The sequence below is a fragment of the Tachypleus tridentatus genome, chromosome 11, assembly GCF_004210375.1.
Source record: "Tachypleus tridentatus isolate NWPU-2018 chromosome 11, ASM421037v1, whole genome shotgun sequence".
Taxonomy (NCBI): Eukaryota; Metazoa; Arthropoda; class Merostomata; order Xiphosura; family Limulidae; genus Tachypleus; species Tachypleus tridentatus.
In genome coordinates, this window is record NC_134835.1 from 86,256,398 (window position 1) to 86,276,652 (window position 20,255).

A 20,255-nucleotide genomic window follows, 5' to 3' on the forward strand; every position below is an offset into this window, starting at 1 on the left:
TACGTATGTTATTCGCTTTGCAGAAGACATAAATTTTCAAAAATTATCGTTCTTTCCTTTTCTTAGAAAAAATATATTCGAAAACAATCTTCAGACGATTATGTTATGTATAATCTAATCTACTTCAATTAATTAAAAAAATGTATTTTTGTATTCTGAACTTGAGTTAAGACACAAACATAATGAGGTTCATGTTTTAAGGCTATGGTTACAATAGGCCAATTCAGAAAATAAGCTTATGTGAATTATCTGTTCATACAAAACTAAGGCACAATTTGTTGAATATTATTTTGGCTTAGACAGCTGAAAGAAATAATAAATGAAACTTAAAAGTGTTATAAACTCATATTTGTGCATGTCATTTATTGGCTTATACCTAGCATATATAGTAAAATTTAAAATTATAAAAACATGTATTATGTTAATCACACCCACAAGTACTTTTACTTAATTTGTAATAAGAGTGAAATTTCTTGTAGTTAAAACATAAATTATGTTCACTTTTTATTTAGCTTTAAGTTTATGTTTATTTCCGCATTAACTTTAATTTAAAATAATTTCTTTATATTTTTAAATACATAAGTATGTATATGGAATATCAACATATTTTAACTATTTTGCTCATAAAGTTGAATTTTTCTTGAAATACCTGATTAATCAGCATGAATTAATCTAACATCAATGAAAAACTATGGTGCATACTACTATTTTCTAGATGTTTAATACATATAATGCACATATATATGTGCTTTCCTAACAATACACAGTTTTGAAATATTATAAAGGATTTTAGGTAACCATGCCTCTACTATAAATATTTCTTAGAGCAGTTACTCGAAATAAATAAAAATTCTCTCTCTCATCGTTTGGCACACGAAATATTAGGCACAAAATTAACAAGGAAATAGAACTTACGTAAGCAATAAGAACAAAAATAACATGAAAACGTTTAATTTTTTCTTCCCTTAAACTTGGTTTAATAATGATTTTTATAAACATCTCAGAGGACTTATCACAAATGAAACCAAATTAAATCAACACATAGAACAAAGTTACTGCTGTTTTAATATTTCTAAAAGTTGAATTGTACTCTATTTACAAGCCACAAAATTAGTTAGAATTACTTATAATTTCTCATTTTAACTCTTCAAATATGCAACACCAAATTATTTATCAGTTCTTGTTTAGCTGTATAAACATGTAACACTGACAGATCCAAAGTTTCCAAGAAAATCCTATAAACAAAGATTTAAAAGCAAGTAATATAAAAATCATGGTGCTTATGTGTATTATGTACTGTTTACACTAACTTCTTATTGAAAAGAATACTCTTATAGACTAAAGAGGCTCCTGGGCTAGAATTTCTCATTATAAAATACAGGAAATCAAGAAAATTGTTTATCAGGTATGATTTGAAGCAGTAAATTGCATGTGAATTTTTGAAACTGAAATTATTTGTTACTCTCCTGAAAAAAACATTAAAAAGTAAATGTAATTTTTAAAGATTTTTAAATTGAAAGACATAATGTTTAACATAAAAATATACCTGAAAACATGATATGTCTGACAAGTTGTGCATTGCTGACTTGTTTTCATAAATTAGGAAAAATTGTATTCACAATTAGGAAAAACACAACGAATTTCAGATATAAACATTCCATGTTACTATGCAATTGACAGTTTTATTAGATTGGCTGAGAAGTAAAAACATAAACTGAAAAAAGATAAGTATCAGACTAACTGAAAGCAAGTAATCTCGTAGTTCTACAATAGCTCATTTTACAATGTTGTGCTCAATAATACTGTAAAATACACATATTCAAAAATGTAGCAATACTTCTATATGTGTTAATAAGTAATACAACTATGTTTTGAGAAATAAATGCAAATACAACGAATAATCATATAAAAATAACTTCAATAGAAAGCACTTGAATTTACCATAAACTGATAAGCAATATTAGCAACTCCCAAACTCAGTTAATTTTAAGTAACACAAAACCAGTACATTTTGTAACTGAAACATTGTTTACATCATGTTTTTCCTAAGTAAGTTTTAATCCTTTTAATCTAAAAAACAACAATGTATACACTGCAGGCAATTGAATCCAGGATTTTAACTTTGTAAGTATGTAGGCATATTGTGTCTCACAAGGGATCTTCGTGAAAGAAGTTTTAATTATTTTAATTGCTAAAACAACATGTAAACTGTGAGATTTTTATATTCTCATAAGTATGCAAAATAGAATGATATAAAAAATCCCAGATAAAAAATTAAATATAGCTCTTTGTGTACTATTTTTGTTGTTTTTAATTAAAATATACTCCAATTAATGCTGGGTTAATTAGAAAAATGAGTGTCACTTAAAGTGAGCTAAAAATATTCAGTTACAAAGACTTTAATTTAATAACTGTCCTTCCTAGATTTTAGTGCTGGAGTGTGCACAAATATATAACAAAATATACAGAAAATATTGTAAGGAGATAATGAAAGACGATAAGCTTTTGCACGAACTGGCGTATTTGGATCTCTCTATATTTCTCTCAAGTGTTTTTAAACACTTCTATAGTTGTATATTTTATTACGTTCACTTTTATTTGTAGTGAACAGGGTTAATTCCACATTTCAAAGAACCACGAGTAATTAACCAAGTTCTGATAATTTGCAATAAATTGATTTTTAATTGAAAAAAATACTTCATTAAAACTGGTCCTTACACTCTACTGATTAAACATAAATAAACACCTTTTTGTTTGTTTAATATAAGAGTACTGATAGCAAGTAAGTTGGATATCTAATAAAGCGTGCAGTCTGTGATATCCTGTGTTGGAGAAACCCATTTTCATTGTCAAATGAAAGCGATGTTGTTTTGAAAAATGAAGCAGTTTTATACGTAATAGGCAGTACAACATAGGCAACTGGATCTCAAAAATTTAATATCATTACATGTTTCGAGGAACCTGAAAATTATGCTTCATGCTAAGAAAGATCCGACATTCAATTTGCTTATTTAACTTCATCTACATTATTATATAACATAAATAACTGTATATCAAAAATGTAATGTAACTACACATTTTGAGGCACCTGAAGAATACGTTTCATACTAAAGGTTGAACAGTATACTTGCTTATTTAATTTTGTCTTTTTACTTACCTCCATTAACCTTTAACAAAGACATCTCGTGTTGTTCATTGTATGGTAGATATTTCCAAACATTAAAATTTGTTTATTACCAGACAGTACAAAATTTATTTTGGTCAAAAACTGCTATGGCATACATTTTTAATATGACTCATCACCCAAATTCTGTAGATGCATATTACAGAGCATGTTGCTCAACAGTTTTTTTTTTATTTTTAGAGCTAAAACATTATCTTATTTATATTTCAGATAAAATTTTAAAACTGAATATATTATAAACTTTCCTTTCAAAATGATTTAACAATTTCACAATTAAAAAACAAACCAAAACCTTTAGGTTATATTGGGTAATATATAAAAATGTAGAAAAGTAAAGTTTTAGGAAACTGGTTACTCATTAAGCATATTATAACTGTTCTATTTGAGAAGGTTCCAATACAAATTATTTCAAAACACAAACTTTGAAGGAAAAATAATTTCAAAAAATATAATAATTTATAATTAACAAGATTGCCAACAGTGGTAGCTAATAGCCCACAATTTTGTTCAATAATATAAATAACAATTAGAGAATTTAGTACACTTCCTAATAGTTGTTAATAACACATTAATTAACCTCCTTTCTAAGAATTATGTCTATTGTTCCCTATCAGGTTAATTAGAATAGGTTTTAAACATATTTGATGACTTAACTAATTAACAAAGACAGTTTTGTTGAAATTTCATCTTAAGAGCTTATTGTAATTCTTCGTTCGTTCTTGAATATTTTTAATTTATTCTCTTGTTTATAAGCATACGTTTCATATTTGAAAACAAATGCTAACTTTCGAAACAGGTAAAGGCACAGAACATATACCAATGTGTAAGATAACTGAGTGTAAAACTGATCTGTAATGGAGGTTTCTTCATTATAACAAAATATTTGTTCACTTGAAAGTAAAGAGTAAATATAACGAAATCATGTATAAATGATAAGTTTTAAAATTAAAAAGTAATAATAATATGTAAAATTACCGTTTCAAGATTTCTCAAAATAAGAAAAATTCAGACACTAAACGTAACGTGGTGATACACTGTCATTTTGTAAAATATTATTTTATATTTTATAAGTTAACTATTTTTATATGTTTTATAATTTAATAAAGTATAACAAGATTTAAAAATCTAGAGTTGTCCCCGTTAGATATACTAACTGTTATTAAATTCACATCTACCAATGGTTCTTTAAAATACAAAAGCTTAAAAACAAAAGGAATTTTTTATTTTATTGTAAGATTGAAGATTTACAATATTAATGAAAAAAAAACTGTGAAATATCTATAGAGTAAAATAATATCACATCACCTATGCAGTTTTCACAATAACACAAGTATCTTGATTCCTCATCAAATACACATATTTTAAATGTTTAGCTGAAGTAAGACTGGAGTGAATATTAAATCTTGACAGTAATTCATAGAAGGAAGTGTATACATACGTGTATATATTTGTAGATGTGAAATTAAGCTTTTGAGTAAGATTTAGAAAACAGCACTGCATCAACCTGTCAACTACTTGACTCAAGTGATTTCAAAATTTTACAGTGCCCTGTTTTAGCACATATATTTTTTCAAGCTGCATAGACAAATCATTCCATTGATTATGGATTTTATTCTATCTAAATCTATTCTAAAGAACTTACTAATTTCACTAGTACGCTTAGTACACCTATATGACACGTGAATTAGAAAGGTCACACATTTGATAATGATACCAATCATGCTTATATATCTCACATACATTTTAGACAAGTTTAAGTGATATTAATGTCATTAATACAAACAATAATTACACATATTAATTAGATTTGTCAGTTATACACACACAGAAGCATTGTAAATATCTAACTCATTTTCTTATCTCTAGTGTACCAGGTAGGCTTTTATGGTTACTTTTAAATATTTTATAGCAGTGATGTCCTTTGGTAGTTTGTAGGTTCTTTTCTTGAGTCATATTTCCAGATCATATCATATATCTGTTGGTATTAAAATAGATTGGACTAATTTAGAATACATAAATATGAATATGCTCATAAAACTAGGCAATTTCAAATAAAATTTTACTGTAACAAAAGTAGTAACATTCCACTTTGAAATTTCAACCAAGAATTAAAATAAAGTAATTTTACTCGAGCTAAAATGGAATTCCATAACTTTAAAAGTACAGTAATATACGAATAGCTACAAACAGATATATCCTCAACATTTTATTGGATTCGAAGACCATGTTTGGCGGTAAAATACAATTTTGGCATACATATCATATATTGAAAACATATGGAGATATAACACTGGTATGTTATGTAGATGAACGTTTCCTACAATAGCTCAGAAAATCTATTTAGTCTTATTGATATTTTTCAATCTGCTAATATAGAATCAATTGAAGATTGAAAACTATAATATAATTAATACACCTTACTCCAGGCTTCCACTAGCCATTAGCCACATCGCCATTGGCAAAAAAAAAAAAAAAAGCCTGTTGCTAAAAAATCTAGTGTTGGTTTCGCCACAGTGGCGAAAGATAATAACTTTTCGGTCTTGAACAGCTTTCGTTGTTTTTATCGTCATCCACGCCATTAATGATGACAAATAACCAGAGGCGCCCCCCAGCGAGTTGAAGAAGCGAGAAATGTCTTTAAAAACTACCAGTGACTGTAATCTATATTTTCTTTATATATGTATTTTTATGATTTCAGGGATATGACAACTAACAAATTAATAAATTAATAAATTATTACTCAGCTGTGCTAATGATTTCTTTTATTTTCATTTCTTATGCTACATGTTTGATCGTGCCCGTGGTGCACAAACAGCAGTCAGAGAAAACCTGACTTTCGTCAAATCAACATATGGTCTATAACCAAGTGGAAATCCCAAGTTTCGTTTGACATGTGTTTGAATTGAGATCATGACAACTCCTAGATCAGATAAAAATGACGTCTGAACAAATATATCAAGTTTCTTTCAAAAGAAGGTCGAAGCAACAACATCAACTGATGGTGGGAAATCCACTTCCAAAAGAAAAGATGGCTCTGAAGAAACTGAAGCTTGCAACAGTGATCAATCAGACTGTCGGTGTGAAAAAACAAATACACCCGCGATTTTCACAGAGTTGTTAAAGGAGCTTGGTTTTCACAGTTTCCTTGGCTGGAACATGTTTCCCAACAAAATACAATTTATTGCAAATTATGCAGGGACAACAAGAAGACAAATATTTATGCTACCACTGGGAAAACTGCTACTAAGCCTAAAAAAGACGACTTGGTGAAGCATGCACGGTCAGAAGATTATCGCAGTGCAGTAGCATCACAAGTTTTGAAGAAGGACATGTCAACTGCTGCTGTGAATGTGTATGTGGGGCGTAAAGGTGGCATTCAGGCACAGATGGCCACATTATTTGTACAAGCAAAGGAAGCCATCTCAACTGTGAAGTTTCATTGCCTCCTTTCACTACAAGTATTCAATGTAAAAATATTCTTCATTCTAGTATTAATAAAATAGTTTGTTTTCTACAGTATTTTCTTAAAACAAAAGGCAATTTGACAATTTTCTAAAAGTGAAACATTTTGAAAATATCTATCAAAAATTAAGTAGCTAGCCAACTCTTCCAAATATCTTTGTTTATTACTTTAATTGGTGGTCTTATTTCAAAACACAAGTTCTTATATATATTTTTAACAGGGAGTAACCTCTTTAAAGAAACTACAGACTCAGTCACAAAGTGGAACAGAGAGCTTCATATACACCCACAGCCAGTCTCTGGATAATATGTACAGTGCCCTAAATTATGTAGTTTAGGATGAAATGCAGGCAGACATTAGGACATCGCCTTTCCCATTTTTTGCTCTTGAAGCCGATGAAGCAACTGATGCAGGAGACACCTCTATACTGATAATTTATATCAGGTATCTTTCATCATTAGGTGAGGTTACAAATTGACTCCTTGCTGTGCGTGAGCTGACCAACACTGGGGCTGATTCTGTCTACAACACAATGCGTTCAGTCATAGCAGATCGAGGATTATTTGATGTTAACTTGGTTGGACATGCAACTAATGGTGCAAATGTCATGGTGGGAATAAAAACAGATGTTGCTACAAAATTTAAGGAGGAATGTCCCTGTATAATAACAAGTCATTGTTTGGCACACAGATTACAGTTGGCAGTTGAAAAAGCAGCAAACCAGGTGCCATACCTTGTGAAGTACATTTCAATTTTGAACCAGTTTGCAAAAAGTCTGAAATATTCTCCCAAGTTGTGTCGGGTTCTAGAAGAGAGCAAATCATTGCATGGAGGAAAAGCAACAAAATCAAGCAAGTGTTCTTTACACGACGGCTCTCTTTTAATGATTCTGTCTAAGCACTAGTCAACTGTATTGCATCTGTAATAAGCCGCCTGCAGGTCGTAGCAATGGAACGTGGTACTCCAGGCCGAGGCTTGCTGCATGGTTTAGTCCAGCAAATGTCATGATGACACATTTTTTGGCTCACGCTGTTGGCATTCTTGGACTTTTGTCAAGATCTCTACAAAGAGCTGAATTGTCTTATGATCAGGCTAAAGCAATTATTGATGGGTCAATGCTGTTAATTCAGTCGCTGGTACATATCCCTGGTTCTTACACACAAACTGCACTGAAGGAACTCTCACAAGCTCCTGATGCCAGTGGTCACACTTCTTACAGAGGCCATGACATCAAAGATATTGATAAACAACGTGAAACGTACAGATCAGCTGCTGAGTCATTTGTTGAAGAGGTGGTCACAAGACTACACGTAGCATTCCCAGACACTAACATCATGTCATTTTTTTCAATATTTAGCCCATGTCACAGCAGAGCAGTATCTCATAAGGATGATCTGAAGAAACTCATCCAGCACTTCTCTCCTTTCGTCAATGAGGATGAGGCACTGACTCAATGGCTGATACTAAGGAACATAATGGAACAGGATGCTCACAAAATCAGAAACATGAAGTGCTTCTACGAGGAATACATCCACCAGACCCAGCAAACTTTTCCAAATCTGTCTCAGCTTGCAGCAATTAGATTAATAATTCTAGTTACATGTGTTGACTGTGGGCGCGGAATTAGCAGCTACAACAGCATCAAAACAGATGCCAGGAGCAATCTGTCTGTAGCCAAGACAGAAATGTTACTGAACTTATCCATGAAGTCCAAACATTTAGATCAATTTAACTTCGACTCTGCATTCCGATACAGGGTCACTCACAAAGACAGACGTGGGTACCGTTCCCTGTTGAAGAAATGTGCTTCGGAACTTCAGGTGTCAACTTCTACTACATCTTCTGTTGAGAATGATTTGGCTGAAGAGCTGCCATAGGATTTATCTACTTACTAGTCATGCTACCGTATTCTAGTTTTAAGTCTTTTTTTGTTTATGTGTTAATTTGAGAAATGTATCTCTTTATTTTCCTCTTTATTATGTTTATTTTGTTTGCTTTGTTTTTTTGGCTGGGAAGATTGATGGGGAGTAAAAATATAGTACAAAACTTAATGTCTTGTAGATTTTCACATAATTACAACTATTTTTTACTAGATGGAATTGTTGCATATTAAAGGTCATGCACCACACAGTTTCTGGCGACCTAAAATTGTGGCTAAATAACTGTCACTGTGGCTAAAAGAAAATTACTTTGTTTAGCCACAGTGGCTAAGAGTTATTTTTCTAGTGAAAGCCAAGTTACTGTAGAATAACCATAATTTTCTTTAAACCTAATCTGTATCGGTAAAACATAAATACACTGTAGTAAATACAAACCTGCTTTACTACGCACCTTCGTTTTAAGATCGGGAAGAACTAACTGGAAAATGTTGTGTTGCTATTTTCTGTTGTCCAGAAGACATTCGATTGCCTTTTTGTGTTGGAATGAGTGATTTTTGAGATGGATAACTTCTGGGCCTTCTGGGTTCTGATCCTCCTTTAACAGTAGAGTGCTTGGTGGAAGTAGGTGAGTTGGAAATGCCCGAATTTAAATTATCAGAAGTTCTTCTGGGATTACGTTTTCTAATTGGGGAACTGGGTGCAGAAGAAACTCCTTTTTGTTTGACAGAGTTATTTGAGAATTGATTTAATGTAGTCACTTGCTTAACTGTAGGATTTGGTGGCCCACTTGTTGTTCTGGTGAGTGTTTTCCTTATGGCTGATCCTACAACAGGTTCCTTGTTTCCTCTAGAAGCAATATGCTTGGAAAAATTTGTGTTGTTTTGTGATGGTTGTTGATTAGAGGAAATTTCTTGAAAATTCGAAGAAGCCGGAAGAGATTTTTTCACTCTTGTAGTAGCTGTTGCTTGTCGTGACACTCGTGTACTTTCACGACACCCTAATTTATCTGAGTCAGATCTTGACTTCAAGGGTAGAGGAGGCCGCTTAGATACTGTTGTTGTTACAGTTGTAGTCTGTTGTTTGCCATCGTTGCTAGGTAAAGATGTCAACTGCTCCCATTTCCGTTTCAGTTCCTCAAAACAGTTTCCCAAATGATCATCCTGTTCATTTTGCGATTCAGTTTTACAGCGCTCTATCTGTTTTTCCAACAAACTCTCTGTACTTGCTTTCCTAAAACATATGTCAGTATCTTGAATTTTGTTGTTGGAAAGATTACCCGCTGCTAAAGAACGCAATTCATCAGCTTCCTTTTCACGTATTGGAGTCGTTGGAAAAGCTAAATCAACTGCTCTTTGAAGTATATCTTTCGCAGAATCCACATCTAGTGCTTTTGGTGGTTTTATTTCATGATCTTTATCAGTGTTTGGTTTCCTCTTTTGGAGTGGTGTTATGCCTACTACCGCTTCTAGTGCACTTTTATTATAATTTTTATTCTCTTTTTTAACAACATTGCAGTTCAAGCTATTTTTCTTCAAAGGTGACGAATTTAAAAGTTTATCATCAAAGTAAGTTCTTGAAGGTTCATCCATAATAAAGTTTAAAAGCTGATTGGTTTTCTTAGATCTTCTCAAAGGTGAAGCTATTACTTCTTCGTCCAAACTAAATTCATGAGCTGTAGGTTCACATTGAAGATTTTGAATTAGATTTGGTCTCTTGGCTAGTAATAAAGGTTCCTGCTCCGTAAGTGGCGTTGATATTAAAAGATCTTTAGCAATTTTTTCCATTTCGCTGCTTGTAACAGTCATGTCTAAAGCAAATTTTAAGTCGGAAAGAGATCTAAGTTTAATCAAAAGACCTTCACACAGTTTGGTAGCTAACGGAGAAGCCAGTAAACTAAGTAACGCATCTGATTGGTAATGCTGGCGAATCAAGGGCTCACATGATGTCAGATGAAGAAACCACCAGTCAATGATTCCAAGGCTGTAAGTTGCCACAAACAATTTATATAAAGTGTTAATAATTTTTTTTAGATATTTGAAAGGCGCCAGTAGAAATTTTATTATTAATGAGTTATTGCATTACAGTCTTTAAATCCAACTTAAAAATGAAACATTGTTCTACTAATGATTACAAATAATTAAAAATAATTAATTTATTGTTTTATATTAAACATTCAAATCCGGAAAAATGAAGGAAATGAAATTAAGATAAAAGTATAAAAAGATTGTTCATATGAATAATTTCCATATAATTTCTTTTAGACACCTCACAATTTAATGCCTAGAAATGGCATAAAGAAAAAAGACCCATAAAGATAAAGTTCACTCAGTTGAAAATTGTTTCTCTTTTTGTTAAGCGGTGTTTATGTGAGAAATCAGAAAGGTGCACATACTGATTTAAAAACAAATTTTGTTAAATTAAGACATTTTTGAAACAAGTAAATATCAAAATGTTATATGGGTTCAGACGATAAACTGTATATCAAAGAACATTTTCAAACGACAATAAACTTGATATTTTGATTCTTAACTGAAATAGATAAAAATGATTCACCAAAGACCTACTTCAATAGACCGAGAATGAAGATATAGAATCTACAAGTATGTCCAGTTAAGCACTCCTTTCCAGCAACGTAAACAACTAGATCTTCAAGCTCTTTAGTTGAATGTCCTAATAATATAACCAAGTGTGAATGTAAAACAGTTGAACATAGAAATAAATCACTCATATAGCTAAATAAAATATGAAATATTCCTTATATGCATAATAAAATATTATGTACACACATGCTGCTTCTTATAAAAGTTTTTTTCGTTACAGCCAACTCAATTTTAATTTCCCTTAGTATAAACATGTGTATATATTTCCACAACGACATGTAGAAAACGATTTAAATACAATTTGAAATTATTATGGTCATTTAATAAACTTAATACACATAATAAAGATGCATGAATTATACTTCAATAAAGAACAAGAAATCAAGACAAAAAACGTTCAACAAAGTATAAACGTGTCACTATTTTCATAAGTGTAATTGCTTTAAATACCAAAGCGTGAAGATGTTTCTGCCACTTTCCATGGTGAGTAGGGTGGAGATTCTGAACCATCATCAGAATGAAGTAGTCCGTTGGCTAAAACATTGTAGATAGCTGGACACAGGTACTTCAGAACCTTAAGATGAGAAACAAAAACTAAGGAATAAAATGGAAACAAAAATTAAGAAATGTGTTTCTCTAGGATTCCTTTAAGGCCTAATATATACTCAGTGTAGAAAACTGCATGTCTAGAATTATCTAGTTTTCCACACAGGCCCAGCATGGCCAGGTTGGTTAAGGCGTTCGATTCGTAATCTGAGGGTCGCGGGTTCGCATCCCCGTTGCATCAAACATGCTCGCCCTTTCAGCGGTGGGGGCATTATAATGTTACGGTCAATCCCACTATTCGTTGGTAAAAGAGTAGCCCAAGAGTTGGCGGTGGGTGGTGATGACTAGTGACTAGCTGCCTTCCCTCTAGTCTTACACTGCTAAATTAGGGACGGCTAGCACAAATAGCCCTCGAGCAGCTTTGTGCGAAATTCAAAAACAGTTTTCCACACATATATTTATTATTAGTGCTGTAAACTTATTTCCCCTTTCAATGGTTGTATGTTTTAATTTATTTTTTCCTTCTGATATAAAAATTAAAACAATAACTTTTACTGGACTTTCCAATAAAATATTTACCGAAACTTTATCTGAAGAAAGTATTTCTTGACATTGTGTTTAACTTTAGTCAAGATGATCACAAACTAAATAAACCACAGTATAATACGTACCTTTTCCCTTTGACTCTCATCTTCCTTCTGATTGTTCAGGATTTGTTCTACAGCCACAGTTATATTCTTCAATAAACCTTTGATAACAAACAAAATTCCTTGAAGTCAAATTGTAAACAGAGCTGGTAAAACGTTTAGTTTTAGTTTTTACAGAATTGTATGTTTGTGCCTCAAAATGTTTGTAATTTTGCCCAAGCATATTCAAGGAAACACTACACAAAATGCGTTGAGAGAAACTTTTTTTTTTCAGACTGAATTTTCAACTAAACCTAATATGCGTTTATGATGAACATGTAATGGCCTTTGTTATGGGATAATTGTAATAATTATTCAAAATATAATATGTACAAGAGTATCCATGATACAATACATGTAAGTGTTAAAGACAAAGTATACATCATATTAAATATACATAAAAATCAAAAAGCAAAAGTAAACATGGTAAGTGTTCATGATGGAAGTGCATATAATAAGTACTAATGCTAATGCTAAGTAAAATGAAAATTAGATATTGTGATAAATATAATAAATGTTTAAAATATGAAAAGATAATTTAGTTATGACTAGATATAGATATATATAAGAAAATAAAAATTCGTAATAGCAGTAAACATAATAACAGATGGAGAAAAATATGTACGTTTGTTAATTTCTAGATATATTTCATATCACTGTTTGCTACTATTACTTATCGTTTAGCCCAGCATGGCCAGGTGGTTAAGGCACTTAACTCATAATCTAAGGGTCGCGGGTTCGACTCCCCCTCACACCAAAAATGCTCGTTCTTTCAGCCATGGGGGCGTTATAATATGACAATCAATCCCACTTTTCGTTAGTAAAAGAGCAGCCCAAGAGTTGGCGGTGGGTGGTGATGATTAGCTGCCTTCCCTCTAGTCTTACACTGCAAAATTAGGGACGGCTAGCGCAGATAGCCCTCGTGCAGCTTTGAGCGAAATTTAAAACAAACCTATCGTTTAGTTAACGGTTTATTGACATATAAGATTTTCAATTATTCCTACGAAAATAATTTTCAACGACACATTTTATTTTTTTATAATTTTAATCTTCTATATCTGAGTGTAGTTTTCTCAGCTTTTATCACTTTCTAGACACAGGGTGATTCTTTATGGAATTATTATGTCTTGTCTGTTACCATGTACAACGAATCACTACATCTATTCCTTGAACTAGATCCACAAATCTCCAATAATTGCAAAGACCAGACATTTATGTGCTAGGTTTATCTTTATAATACCAAGATTTTCGTAGAGGCTAATTCTATTCATTGAGTTATAAAATGGAGCATTTAACTCCGAAATTCCCTGTTTATCTTTCCATTAAAAATGTTTAAAATGTTAAAATGATGTAAAATTAAATAAAATTCAGTTTATTAAAATCAGCATATGTTTTTCTTTGTTGTTATTTTGGACTTAAAATACCCAAATACGCAATCCAATCGTCTTTCTTTTTTGTTCTAAGACCAAGATTGTGTTCACTGAATTGGTAAAGAGGGAAACAGATCCTCTCCCATTAGAGAGCTCCCCCCCAGCAGCCCCATCAAAGATATAGTATTTTAAGATTTTTAAATTCTCTACGCTTTGGCTCTCACTTACATGAAAATGTTAATTTGTCTGCTCCAAAATTAACTCTTTGCCCCTCTTATGCCCCCAAAATAAAAATATAGAAACTTAAGCGTCTAAAGACAAATACTGTCAAACATTTTCTTCTGAACAATAAGAGAGGGAAGGTGAAGCCGTCTGTCCATTAGAACATAAAATTGTGTAGCTTTGTGCTTAATAGCAATCACACACGAACATATCTTGAAATATTGATGCATTTTATGTTTCAACGTATACCCAATATTTAACAACGTCATGTCCCATTTATTAACAAATACATAGCATAATGCTATTTCCTACTTAAATAAAAACATATTGTTTATAAATATGTTATTATTGTGAATACTAAGAATATTGCAATAAAAACACTTGTAACCTACGTTTTTAATACGTAAAAAATACAAAATTGTTATGCACTTAACCAAAGAGGTTTTATCAGTCAGCGCAAGATCCAAAATCTCTAAAATTTTGTTTATCGAAACTATTACTTGTTTGTTTGTTTGTTTTTGAATTTCGCACAAAGCTACTCGAGGGCTATCTGTCCTAGCCGTCCCTAATTTAGCAGTGTAAGACGAAAGGGAAGGCAGCTAGTCATCACCACCCACCGACAACTCTTGGGCTACTCTTTTACCAACGAATAGTGGGATTGACCGTCACATTATACACCCCCACGGCTGGGAGGGCGAGCATGTTTAGCGCGACGCGGGCGCGAACCCGCGCCCCTCGGATTACGAGTCACACGCCTTACGCGCTTGGCCATGCCAGGCCCAAAACTATTACTTAACAAAAGACTGTGTGTGTGCGTGGATTTCTAACTGGGTGTCAACTGGACCAATTGTTACAAAACCTGACATGTACTCTTACGGGTCTCCTGAAAGCAGCATGGGGGTACTTATTCATTGTTGCCCCACCACCGAGAGCTCTATATCTTTATTTTGTTTTTGAATTTCGCGCAAAGCTACAAGAGAGCTATCTGTGCTAGCCGTCTCTAATTTAGCAGTGTAAGACTAGAGGGAAGGCAGCTATTCATCATAACCCACCGCCAACTCTTAGGCTACTCTTTTACCAACGAATAGTGGGATTGATCAATAGCATTATAACGTCCCCACGGCTGAAAGGGCGAGCATGTTCGAACTCGCGACCCTCGGATTACCTGCACTCCTGTCTTACCCACCTGGTCATGCCGAGCTGCCCTATATCTTCCCCGTGAGAAAAATAAATAAAGACTGGAAACGAACAGATTCTAAATTCTAGGGAATTTGAAGCTTTTTTCATAGGTTCTGTAAAAAATTATAAAGGTATACTTTATATTACAATAAACGGACTTACCCGTTTTATGATTCATATATAAATCAAGAATGTCAGTGGGCTTTGGAGAATTATTCATGTCAGAGGAAATTATAGGTTGTGCGAACATTGACGGCGACCCTTGTTGGGGTGATACAGCAAACTCTTGAGGTGGACTGTCAGAATCATCCTCGCTGTTCACTTCACCTCTCGGACTCTCCTGGGAAGCTAAGTAAGAAAATGGAAATAAAAAAGTAAAAAAGTTGAAACTATGAGAAAATAACAACGTAAACATTTAATTGATAATATATCTTCACTTGTAATTGAAAGAGAAAACAGTTTTATTGATGCAGAGACAATATTTATGTGAAAAAATTACTTCTGACTAGCTAGGAATACCACTCAGTTCTTAATTAATCTAACGATCTGTTTTGTTTTGAATTTCGCTCAAAGCTACATGAAGGCTGTCTGCGCCAGCCACCGATAATTTAGCAGTGTAACAACAGAGGGAAGGCAGCTAGTCATCACCACCCACCGCCAACTTTTGAGCTTCTCTTTTACCAGCGAATAGTGGGATTGACCATGACATAATAACGCCCCCACGGTTGAAAGGACGAGTATGTTTGATGTGACGGGAATCCAAACACGTGACCCTCAGATTACGAGTCGAGCGCCCCCACCTAGCCGTGCCAGGACTAGACTTATGTAACTAAAGAGAATTAGTTTCTGAAAGTTTAGCAATGATTATTACTTTTGTTAATTAATTCCTTAGTGAAGACTCTAACTCAAACACATTAAACGTCTGTGTTGAATTAACTGAATTACTCTCTGAAATTAAATACTTCATTACAAACGACAAAAAAGATGAGAAACTTACTAGAAGTAATGTTGTTTTCCTTCGTGATACTTTCGTCATGAAAAGTGACGGACTTTTTTTCTCGAAAACAGCTGGATTGAGAAGAAATACTGCAGCAGTTCACTGCGTCTGGTGAGCCTTTTGTAGATAGCAAAGCTGCTGCCATCAGGTTCAGACTTGTGCTGGAGTTAAGTAGTTGTTGAAGTTGGTCACAGAGCTGGTGTATTGGAGATGTTAGGGAGTTAAGGCTGCAAGAGCAACACTGACTTCCCCATTTGTTATTGTGTTCAGTGTTTGTGCTGTTTTTACAAATGTAGGAAGCAGATTGAGTGTTGTGTTGAGACAGTTGTGGAAAGTTGGTTCCAAAAACTTGGTCTCTTGGACAATGTCCATCAGAGAGGGTTTTATTGACAGGATTAATCAAAATTCGATAATTTTCTGGTGTGCATGTTTCTCTCGGACTATTAATAACTCCAGAATTGTAATTAGTTTGGCTTGGTAAAGTTTCAATCAAGGACTTGTTATCAATGTTTTGTAATGGTGATTTGGTCATTTTAGCATACGTAGTTTTATTTTCAGGTTGGGGGAGTTTTTCTGGGATATTTTCTAAGGATTGTGTGTATTGGTCTATTTGATTACATCTTTTTAAATTTAATTGGCAAGATACTCCACGACATGTCACATCACGTCTGTCATGACTTCTTTGTTTGTTACAATGACCTGCTGATGACGATTTTCTCAAAATGCCTCGTGGAGAAGTATTACTTTCATACTGACCTTTTTCGAACATTAAGGAAAGAGAGCGTTTAGGTAAATGTCGAAGAATCCTTGCAGCTTTGTTTTGCATGCCTAAGATATCAGAATGCAGATGTTCACTACCTCGTGAGCTAGATGTTGTAGTGGAGCTTGCAACAGAACAGGTAAACTCTCTATTCTTGTGAGTTTGATTTCCTACGTATTCTGTGCAACATCTATTAATTATACCAGAACAGCTGCAATGAAGTCCATTTTCGTCTAGACATCTGTGATCTAGATTATTATCAGTTTTCTGGTTATAGTTTGGAAGAACAGATTTTAATCCATTGGGAAGCAAAATACTTAATGAATCCCAATCTTTAATATGACTAAAATCGCTCTCTGAAAGTATTTCACTGTTTCCAAGATTAGAAATGGTTTTATCTTCAGTGTTCATTGGATCCATAATAACACTGGTACACGTTGAAAAGTTATCAGTTCGTTTAGCATTCTCCAAATCATTTTCTTTTTGTCTCTTACCAAGGGTCTGCAGAAAACTTAGATCTGGCAATGAATAACTTGGGTAACAAACAAACGCAGATCTCTTCTGCGTGTTTGTGCCACTTGAAGAGCCCGAAAATTTTGAATTATCAGAAGACATAGATGGAGAGATATATGCACTAGTTTTAAACTCTGAAGAGTCCGTGTAACCTTCATAAACACTAAAGCTTCCAAAATGGCTATTATTATATGCTAATGAAGTCTGTATGGCTTGATCTCTTATGTGTATTGGAATTTGTGTAGCAATGCTTCTAGTTTTAGCAATGGTCACATTTTTGCTGTTTTTCAAAATAGAGGAAGAAGAATAGTTGCTGTTATTGATAAAAGTTTGAGAACTGTGACGCAATCTTTCCATAGAATTTTGTCTGCTTCCACCATAGCCACTGGAAGCAGGGCTAGTTTCTCTTGATTTATGACTTTGTCTATTGTTGTTTAGTACCTCCTCTAAACCTGAAAGAGGCTCAGTTGAATTCTTATCTCTACACAAATATGCAGAGATGTTTGTCTTGCCATTTACGGCCTTTGTCTGAGTTCCCTGGGAAGTGCTTTCGAGATTCATCTCAGTGCTCTTTTCTGATAGTCTGTTACCATCATTTGTGACACAGGTATTGTTTACAGATGTTTTTTCTGCATTCTCAACATGAAGAATATTTTTAATTCTCTGAACTGTCTTACTCTCGTCCACGGGTCTTATTATAACATATTTATTTTCAATGACATTATTTTGGGGTACAGAAGCCTCCTCTGACATACTGCCATCGCTGCCAAAAGGATCCTTGCTATCTCTCATTCTTTCATCTCCGCTGGATGAATCGGTGTCTAAGAGTTCCTCATCTTCTCTGATGGTAGAGGAATGGGTATGAGTGGGTTGGGTTAAAGGCCCTTCTACCAGACTGTCCTCAAAACCCTGAGAGCTGCTCTCATTACTTCCTGTCGAGGTTTCTTTACGATTAATAACATCTACAGTGTTGTTCACATTAATCATAGGATTCTTGTGGATAGCGTTCGTATGAATCAAATTATTATTCAGTTCAACTGCATTTGTATTCATAATATGTTTTCCTAGTTTTGCTGCCTGTCTTTGCTTGAAGAGTGTGGTTTGGGGTGCCTTTTCGTTATTTGACGAGCTAATAAAATTATCTTTATTATTATCGCAATTACGTTCAAGTTTAAGTGTTTTAAAAGAAAGGTCTGTTTTATCTTTGTGTTCATTTGTTTCTGTCTTAAGAATAGTATCATTGGAGTAAATGATATGATATGGTACTATGTTTTCTAAAGATCCAGACCGACTGCTTGATTCAGAGAGAGAGAACTTTTCGGTTGCTAACGAAGATTTGTTTTTAATAAAAAGTTTAAACAAAGGAACAGAATTTTTGTTTTCTTTCACTTTAATACCTTGATGAGAACCAGCATAACTGTTGTGAAGTTCGTATATATGGACATATTTCCCTGGATTTATCTTTAATTCACGTCCACCAGAATGCTTCTCTGCCAGTTCTAAAGGTTTCTTAAGCAGATTGGGAAGACTTTTGCTTCTGAAATGTTGGTATTTGGTAGATAATGCTGACCGAATAGCTGACTTATTATTTTTCAAGTTTCTCCAGCTTGTGTACGATACATCAGATTGTACCAGAGAGTTGTTATACACTTTCTGATTCTGGGGATACTCGGGTATCATTGCCGGTCTTGGAATATTTTCCTTATTTTGTTTTGCATCTATAGAGTCTACGTTTTCTGACAAATGTGTTCCACTTCCTTCAAATGCAATTGTGTAATTACTTTTCTTGGCTAAGCATGTAACAGCAATATTATGCTCATCAAATGAAGTACAATCTAAACTATCCACCGAAATGCTATTCACGTTCAAAGGCTCTTTAGTGGGTGAAAAAAGTGGCTCGTCTTTACAAATTGATCCTTCAACAGACTCATCTTCTGATAAATTATGGGAGCTGAAAAGACAAGGTGTTAAATATGTTACGAGATTTTTAACACTGACATATTTGGAACTTTAATTTTTGTCCCACAGTATGATATAAAATTATATGCATATACATCTACTTCTAAAATTAACCGAAGGTTGGAAAGATGACACCATCCCAAAAATAAATATTAAATATTTATTTAGAAACACAAAACCGTACTTAGCAGCCGCCTTACTTAAATTGCTTAGTACAAAAAACAAAACAAAAACAACTGTGGACTATGTAACATTTACAAAACAAGCAAAACGACCCGATTCTCTTTTGTGTTTTAATAACTAAAATAATTTATAAACATAACGAAATATCATCTGAATAGTCACGGCCTTTCAGTAGATTGTTTTTTTTTTTCTGAAAACATTGATATTTGTACAACATTTCTATCCCTATTTTTCTATCACAAAACGTACACTAAAAATGTAACATAGTTATTATTTTAAATAATTATCTTCCAACAAACAATTAGTTGTTCTATAGAATTTCTAATCACGTGCCGTATTTCAGATGTCTATTCTATCAATATTAGTTAAAATCTAAAATAAAATTGCACTTAGATTTGAGTTTAAATTGACTATTCATGAAAATGATGTCACCTAAGATGATTTTCGTATAAATCTTAATCACTAACAAAAAACGAAACTACAGCACTACATCCAAAATTCTTATAAATTAAAAATTAAAAGCGTATCATTTTAAAACCTTCTATTTTGATTTAGCTAACAAAACATATATTTCTCGGTCTCATTTGCCAACAAAAAAGTTTAACCATTAAACCTGCATAAAATCAATCCACTATTACTGTTAGGGAGCAGTTCGATCTAATTTTTAATTTATGAGCAACATTTTCCTCTGCTTATTAGATGATAAACATTAC

The 20,255-nt window shown here is 33.1% G+C and overlaps 2 protein-coding genes across 6 annotated transcripts in view; one reads left to right on the forward strand and one right to left on the reverse strand.

The window, feature by feature from the left end:
- Nucleotides 1-2,916: 2,916 nt before the first annotated feature.
- Nucleotides 2,917-20,255, reverse strand: part of LOC143232675 (uncharacterized) — a 52,319-nt gene continuing 34,980 nt past the window's right edge. For 3 of the 5 annotated variants that reach the window (XM_076468390.1, XM_076468394.1, XM_076468393.1), the window contains 7 exons: nt 16,128-19,351; nt 15,293-15,478; nt 12,345-12,421; nt 11,578-11,701; nt 11,092-11,197; nt 8,979-10,507; nt 2,917-5,159 (listed from right to left, as the gene is read on the reverse strand). In XM_076468390.1, the coding sequence (XP_076324505.1) occupies nt 8,986-10,507; nt 11,092-11,197; nt 11,578-11,701; nt 12,345-12,421; nt 15,293-15,478; nt 16,128-19,351 (5,239 nt within the window). In that variant the 3' untranslated portion in view covers nt 2,917-5,159; nt 8,979-8,985. Of the gene's footprint in view, nt 5,160-8,962; nt 10,508-11,091; nt 11,198-11,577; nt 11,702-12,344; nt 12,422-15,292; nt 15,479-16,127; nt 19,352-20,255 lie in introns of all 5 variants that reach the window. The other 2 variants (XM_076468392.1, XM_076468395.1) reach the window with 1 other exon arrangement.
- On the forward strand, nt 7,180-8,809 carry LOC143231388 (E3 SUMO-protein ligase KIAA1586-like). Its single transcript, XM_076465934.1, has 3 exons — nt 7,180-7,498; nt 7,587-8,491; nt 8,741-8,809. The coding sequence occupies exons 1-3, from the start codon at nt 7,180-7,182 to the stop codon at nt 8,807-8,809; spliced, it is 1,293 nt and encodes a 430-aa protein (XP_076322049.1).